At 36.5% G+C, this 7410-nt stretch overlaps 2 protein-coding genes across 3 annotated transcripts; both read left to right on the plus strand.

Annotated features, from left to right (window-relative positions):
- Positions 1-1961: 1961 nt before the first annotated feature.
- LOC108465422 (uncharacterized) lies at positions 1962-5216 on the plus strand. 2 transcript variants are annotated; one of them, XM_017765746.2, is made up of 8 exons: positions 1962-2462; positions 2748-2872; positions 3202-3239; positions 3654-3764; positions 3862-3941; positions 4473-4509; positions 4625-4666; positions 4761-5216. In XM_017765746.2, exons 1-8 carry the CDS (start codon positions 2202-2204, stop codon positions 4853-4855), a joined length of 789 nt encoding a protein of 262 aa, XP_017621235.1. In that variant the 5' UTR covers positions 1962-2201; the 3' UTR covers positions 4856-5216. The 2 variants fall into 2 exon arrangements, with proteins under 2 accessions (XP_017621235.1, XP_017621233.1); XM_017765744.2 differs by having other exon boundaries at positions 1996-2462; positions 3856-3941.
- Positions 5217-5830: 614 nt separating this feature from the next.
- On the plus strand, positions 5831-6998 carry LOC108465423 (lysine-rich arabinogalactan protein 19). The gene is made up of 2 exons (XM_017765747.2): positions 5831-6620; positions 6729-6998. The coding sequence occupies exons 1-2, from the start codon at positions 5943-5945 to the stop codon at positions 6828-6830; spliced, it is 780 nt and encodes a 259-aa protein (XP_017621236.1). The 5' UTR covers positions 5831-5942; the 3' UTR covers positions 6831-6998.
- The last annotated feature ends 412 nt before the right edge of the window (positions 6999-7410 follow it).

The following is a 7410-nucleotide window of genomic DNA, read 5'->3' on the forward strand; positions in this document are numbered from 1 at the left end:
GAGTACTAAATTAACCTTAACCTAAACGCAAATAAATCTAATTAGTACTTTAAATAAATCATATTACGAATATATATAAATAGAAGATTTTTAGGTTTTATAATAAAGAAGATAAAAATAACAAAAGTAAAGTGAACTTTGGGTGTATAAATTCTAACTTAATCAAATCTAAGTATGAATGATTAGCTCGCTTTGGTGATCATAACTAATTCCTATTTTGGGTTTTTACTTAATCAACTAGTTGTTACCCTAGCAAGATCTCTCTTAATCTTCTACTAAATTAACGAGTCAACAAGGGCTAAGGTGTTCACGGATAGGCCATACCAATTTTGGGTTAATTCCCACCTAAATGACTTCCTAGGGTCATCAAGCCTATGGTTTAAGTTCTTCCTCTCCTAAATAACTGATCCGCTAAGACAACCCTTCATAAAAATTAATAAATCATGCCTCCACTTGTTAATCCCCCACAAAAGGATTAGTTCCTTGTAGATCCCATTAACACAATAAACTTGATAATCATATTTAGATTCTTATGCCTCCTAAGATTTCGCCTCGAGAAAGTTATTGAGTTAATTTTAAAGACTAAGCCTTCATGCATGTCTATTTCCAAGGAAATTAAAATTTCATAGCAAGTACTACATAAGACTAGAGAACATGCAAGCATTCCATAACTCAAGATAACATAAAAATAAATTATATAAAATAAAAAATCATGCTTGCATTTGAACTAACTTATGAACAGAAATTTCCTTTGAACATTCATTTATTTCAGCAAACTCATGTGAAAAGAATAAAACATACTTGAAAATATTAAAAATTCTTGCAAATATTGTCTTACCTCCTCTTTAAACAGAAACAATATCCTCATTGCGAAAACAAAGTAATGAATGAAAACTGAACACATGTGGGGTTGTAAGAAAAGAGAAGTGAGTCATAAAGACTGCTTATCATAACTGAAAATTCTGATTTCTTCATAGCATTTGAAGAAGCAGGCATAGGAATAGTCAATTCAGGACCAATACTTGGTTCAACTAGCTCATCAGAATTCAGCTCCACACTTGGTTCAGAGTTGTTTAGTTCTTTTATTGATTCAGGATTGTTCAATTCTTCTTCAGATTTTGCTCCTTTTGTCTTATCAACTGAGTTAGCTTCCGGTTAAGATTTATTTGATGACTCATTAGTTTTTGGTTCAGTTGGTTCACTCAATTCAATTGGGTTTAACTCATGGATATTCTCTACTAACCTTTCAAGATCATGCCTTGTGATGCAACCTTGAACATACTGGCCCTTCAAGTTTGCTTTTGATTTAACTTAGGCCCTTAAGCAAAGTGAAGTAATCAATGATGGAAAGTAGACACTTTCTGCCTTTTTTCTAGCACAATCGTGGATCTCCTTAAGAATAATTTTTCCAACATTGATAGACTTTTCTGTCATAATTGCATATAACAAAAACATTCGTTCCATCGATATGGTAGAACTATGTGAGATAGGCATGAAGCTATATCGAACAAAGTAGAACCATACCGTAGCCAATGACTTTGATTGCACCAAAGCTATCGTTCCATCTGTTGTTGAACATGCAGCAATCAAAGTCACAACAATTAATATTATGATATATAAAACATCAATTCTAAAAGCTTTTAAACAAGTACTATGGATTATTTGTAAATTTTAATATTTATAAATCACATTCTAGATATTTAGAGAAGCAAGTTAACTTATAAAGAAATAGAGTTACTTGAGATTGAATTCAAATTCTTATGCTTACAACGTAATATTTTTACCCTTGAACCAAGGGATTATAGACAAATATAAATGAATTTAGCTAAAATTTGAAACCTATATTTCAAATAAAAAAACTTAAATAACCATGAATTGCACCATAAACATTTTGAGTTACACCAAAGCTCTAGCTGTTTTAAATAAATTCAATTTTTTTTAAAAAAAGTGAAAAACATAATAAAGGAGTTGGTTTCTACGGCCTTTATTTGTTCCTTTTAAAAGGGTCGCAATATGGGATCCGTTTAACGTAGTAGACTCAGAAAGGAAGAAAGCCTGATTTTTCGCATTTAAGACCAAAAGTTAATCGGTAGCCCAACCAAATCGGACCTCGTTTCTCGGACCCCCTCCATCATGCAAAGCCATTAAACCAAACCTTTAAAATCTCCGGCGTACGCCCTCCCCTTCCTCCGCCTTCCATTATGGCTTTCTCTGCTTCTCCCCACTGCGCACCTCCCTTACATCGTTTCGCCCTTCGCCGCTCTCCGCCGCCACAGCCGCCGCTCGCTTTCATGCGCTGCCCTTTCTTCTCCTCCTCCTCCTTTCGACCCGTTTACTTCTCCCCAGCTCCCACCCTGAGGATCATTGTCTCTGCCAAATCCAAGAAACCTTCCTCCGGGAGATCAGCCGATTCGACGTCGGCCTCCGCCATTGATTTTCTCACATTGTGTCACAGTCTCAAGGTATAAATGAAAACATAAACTTTTGCCCTTCGTTCTATTTCCTTCACGCTCTGTTTCGATTGAGTATAGTTTAATAGCTCTATTAGCTGTTTAGATACCAAGTAAGAGTAAACAAACATGGTCGAAGAGCTACAAATAGAAATTTAAGCTTGGGTTTTACGTGGTAAATATTTGTAGAGCGGTGTTATCTTTGCTTGAGCCCCACCTTTGTATCCCTCTGTCTTCAATTTGAATCATTCAGGGAAGAAAAGACTATAGTTACTGATGACTTTGTTAATCCTGTAGACCACAAAAAGGAAGGGTTGGATCAATCACGGGATAAAGGGTCCTGAATCAATTGCTGACCATATGTACCGCATGGCGTTGATGGCTTTGATCGCTGGTGACCTTCCTGGTGTGAATAGAGAAAGGTTCACTCTCATCATATCATATGATATATGTCAGGGCTCATGTTCTTCATTAAATTATCAACTTCCAAGTTTGTCAATCTGATTTATGTATTTTCTTTTTCTTTCATGGTAATTGATGGAAATGTTAGGAGGATGAGCTATTTCTTTTGTATTATTTTCTTTGAGCGGATTTAGCTTATAATAGAAGTTGGAGATGAGTTTATGTGATTTTTTATTCTTGCCTTTTCTTTTTTTTCAAACTTTTTTTGTTTTTTTGCTTTTTTGCTTTATGCTTTTGTTGGATGTTATTTAGGGAAGCTTTATGTCTTTTATCCATTCAACTTTTGCAGGTGTATTAAGATTGCAATTGTCCATGATATTGCAGAAGGTACTGTCCCATGTCTGCATCTTCTATCATTATCATTAGTGTACGTCAAATTTGCAATAGCCATGCTATACGAGTACTTATGATGTTAAAATCAGTAATGGTACAAAAGTTGTTTTCCTCAAAAGAGGGAAAAGGTAAACCTATAAATTAGGTACAATAGATGTTCTACTGTGGTAATCTAAGATAATTGACAATGTTGAACTTTTAGAACCATCTTGATTTTTCTTGCATGCATTTTTATGTGATGGGTTGAATTTTTTTTTTTTTGGGAGGGGGGTGGGGTTTGGTGGGGGAGGTTGCATATTGAGCTACCACATATCTGATGCTATATTTCAATGTACATCTGGCTTGCACAGAAACACACAAGATGCACTTATGGTTTGAGTCTTAGGTTGAGATTTTCAATTTTTACAGCTATTGTTGGAGATATAACACCATCATGTGGTGTTCCTAAAGAAGAAAAAAGCAGACGTGAGCAAGCAGCGTTAACTGAAATGTGCAAAATTCTGGGTGGAGGAATGAGAGGTGCTTCCTAGCCAATTTTATTTTTGGAAATCTTGGGTTGCTAAATTATTTGTTTATTGCATCTGCTTGTCTTATTTTGGTATTTTGTTAGTTGCAGCTGAGGAGATCCAAGAACTGTGGGTAGAATATGAAAACAATGCTTCTCTGGAGGCTAACCTTGTGAAAGATTTTGACAAGGTATGCTACATGATGGCATTCATTTGTGTATGCATGCTCTCACACACACACACACACCAGCAGAGATATTTTTCACCTGAAAGATGATTTTCCATTAAATATCAAATGTCATAGATTGTTAGTTGTTATAGGTGTTAAATGGATATTCCACTACAATGAATCTCTCTCTTAGAACTTGTATTTGAGACAATTTTATATGCTATATTTATAAGATGCATTTAGGATGCAGTTCTTTCGGCTGTTAAGGCCGGCTGACCATATCTTTACAGGTTCCATCTTGTGGATGAGGATGGGCCAAGAAAGCAAATGAAGATTAAGGGTACAGGGGTTTAACAAAATAGTAGATACATGAACCTAGAAGTTCTATAGATCATTATATTGACATTATTACCTTGTAATGTTTCTTATTTGCTGATTTTTGCATGTTAATCCTGCACTAGACTATTTATCTGTTGGCTTACCTTCACCCACATGTATTATAGAACTATTAATTTTTCCTCCCTTTTAAGGAGTTTATGTGTTCACAACCAGGTTGAATTGATTCTGCAAGCACTGGAATATGAACTGGGTAAGGGGTTTCATTTATTTATGGTTAAAAATGTGAAAGGGCTTGAGAATTATAAGTTTTTCCGTATAATTATCTAAATCTATTCTTTGATATTATGATATTATTGTAATTGCAGAACATGGAAAGGTGCTGAATGAATTTTTCCTTTCAACAGAAGGTAGAGTAGATTATTTGAAGCAGGATGTAATAAGTGAAAACATCCTTTTTTTTCAGCGATGTTTACTCTTCTACACTTTCCTGTGATTTTTCAGGAAAATTTCAGACAGAGATTGGAAAGAGTTGGGCCAGAGAGATCAATTCAAGGAGGAATTCAATATTGGTAGAAAAGAGGAAGGGACCTAAATAACAAAATGATTGAGTATCATCAAATTTCATTATAATCTAGTATCAGTAGCTACAAATTTTCTTAATCCGGTTACGCACTTTATTAACCAAGGCTGGTAACCTGGAGTTGGAAGCCAAATGTGGTTGATAATGTGTGTGTTGTTTAACTTCATCAGAAAATTTTTGATTTGTTGTAAGAATGCAAAGTGATTTTCATTAGCATGTCTGGAAATAGAGGAAGCTAATAGTCTGGTTACCTGTAATGTAAGCTGCAAAAGTCATTTTGAAAACTATCCTAGTTTGAGATATTCTGTGAAATGGACCAAAAGGTCAATTTTAATTATAAATAATAATCCATTTGGATATCATGTGTGTATATATAATCTCCAAACTTACTCTTGATTCAATTCAATTTCTTCAGAACTCAGATAGCCTTCTGATAGTTGAAATGTGAAGGCTAAACTTTTAGGAATCATGGATGGCTTATTTCTTGCTATTGGGGTGCATGCTTGAGGGCAAAAGAATGTAGAGGGACCTCATGCCATTTTTGAGTCTGATTGTCTTAATGTTATTGCTGGTCTCATCTCACCAAATTATCTACCTCGGCAATTGAACATGACATTCTTCACTCAATTCCATGTTTTGTTCTCACACGTGGGCCGTGAAGGCAACATGGTGGTAGATTGGGTTATGAGAGTATGGGCAGGCCATCACTCATTCATGTCTTTGATAAAAATAAACAATAAAAAGCGGAATGAAATGGAGAAAATTATATGAAAGGAGATGTGTTGGCATCAAAACCAGATGGCGACTGCTCAACAGTGTTTAGGTTCCTGGTTGGTGCACTGTATGTTTCTTGATATTGCCATTTGTGGACTTTCCCTCTCGTTTCACTCCATTTCATTTCCTAAGCTATCTGCCAATCATATTAACCAGAAGTTTGTTTATAAAAAGTTAATTTGCTCGTAGAAGGGACGTAACATTCAAATGAACACTACTTTTCTCCCTCTGACATTTTACCAAACCCTTTTTTTTTTACTTACTTACAAAACACTCCCCAGCCTTTGAGAATTGCTGGTTGTATAGTGTTTATATATTGTTGCTTGCAAATGCTATTTCCCATCTCAAACAAAATGGCTTTCATGTTTTGGGCTCTCATTGTAACTACTCTCACCCTTCAACTAGCCATTACGAGTGCACAAACACCAGCTGCCTCACCTTCCACTACGCCAACCACCACCACCACTCCTCCACCTTCAACTTCACCACCACCTACAACTTCCGCACCGCCTCCTTCAACAACCCCTCCACCTACAACTTCAGCACCACCTCCTTCAACAGCAACGCCTCCACCTTCCACCACGCCCACCGCGCCAGCTCAACCACCTGCAACAACTCCCCCTCCCACTGTTGCACCAGCTACAAGCCCAACTGTCCCACCGCCACAAACTCCACCACCTCAACCACCTCAAACTCCTCCAACCACAGCTCCAGCTCAACCGCCAGCAGTGCCACCACCATCACCACCACCAGTATCTCCTGCACCAGCACCAGCCCAGAAACCACCAGCTCCTGCTCCAGTAAAGCTGCCCCCAGCACCTGCACCCATTATTTTGCCACCGGCTCCTGCACCAGCTCCCACCAAGCACAAGAGAAGGCACAGGCACAGGCACAGGAGACACCACCATGCACCAGCACCAGCACCAACAGTTCCAAGCCCCCCAGCATCACCTGCAGTGCCAACTACAGATGACACGACACCAGCACCATCACCTAGTCTCGATTTGGTAATGCCTTCTAAGTTCTACCAACAAAAAAGAACAAAATCAATGTATGAATTGAGGATGTTTACAACATATGAATCTAATTTTATTATTTGTTTCTATGAAATACAGAATGGAGGAGATTCATTGTTGGTGGCAGGAACAAAGCTTTGGTGGGCAAGGACAGGATTGACTATTTCCATTTTGATCGCTATTACAGGCTATAGTTTCTAGGAACTCATAAGATAAGGGGTGAATGTGATTTACTTTACAATTGCTTGTCATACCTTTTTTCTTTTTGGTTTGAATTTCTCTGTCACATAACAGAGAATATTGTTTCATTTGTGTAACAAAATAAATTGAAATTTTAATAGAAATAGATACGAATAAGACCAACCAAAAGCTGAAGAAGCAAAATAAATATATATCTGGTTATTAGCTTATGTTTATTTTTCTCGCCTTGCCATGAATAACAACCAAATGGTTCCACCAGGAAAAAAAAATCTACTCAACAATCGAATTCCCAGACCAACCTTTGTCAATACCCAATTGAATTTGGACCCCATAGTAAAACTCAATGTGTATCATGAATTTTGCATCGATTGATTTTAAGTGGAGTGTGATTTTCTTTTTTCAAAAGTAGGGATGGTAAGAAGAGAATAATTACTTACCTCATTTTACTTTACTATTTATTTCTCAAAACTAAAATATATTTGAAGAATTTTTTTAAATATTTGTTTGTTTTTAATAAATATTAAACATAATTCCATAAATCAATTTGAAGCCGCATTGGAACTAATACACATGCATAACA

Source organism: Gossypium arboreum, chromosome 13 (genome assembly GCF_025698485.1).
Source record: "Gossypium arboreum isolate Shixiya-1 chromosome 13, ASM2569848v2, whole genome shotgun sequence".
In the NCBI taxonomy this organism is placed as follows: domain Eukaryota; kingdom Viridiplantae; phylum Streptophyta; class Magnoliopsida; order Malvales; family Malvaceae; genus Gossypium; species Gossypium arboreum.

Bases quoted from the DNA above. Each gene is read 5' to 3' on its own strand.
- LOC108465422 (XM_017765744.2), top strand. From the start codon at position 2,202: ATGGCTTTCTCTGCTTCTCCCCACTGCGCACCTCCCTTACATCGTTTC. The intron at 2,463-2,747 runs GTATAAATGAAA...TTAATCCTGTAG, and splicing joins CATTGTGTCACAGTCTCAAG to ACCACAAAAAGGAAGGGTTG. The intron at 4,510-4,624 runs GTAAGGGGTTTC...TTGTAATTGCAG, and splicing joins AGCACTGGAATATGAACTGG to AACATGGAAAGGTGCTGAAT.
- LOC108465423 (XM_017765747.2), top strand. From the start codon at position 5,943: ATGCTATTTCCCATCTCAAACAAAATGGCTTTCATGTTTTGGGCTCTC. The intron at 6,621-6,728 runs GTAATGCCTTCT...TATGAAATACAG, and splicing joins CATCACCTAGTCTCGATTTG to AATGGAGGAGATTCATTGTT.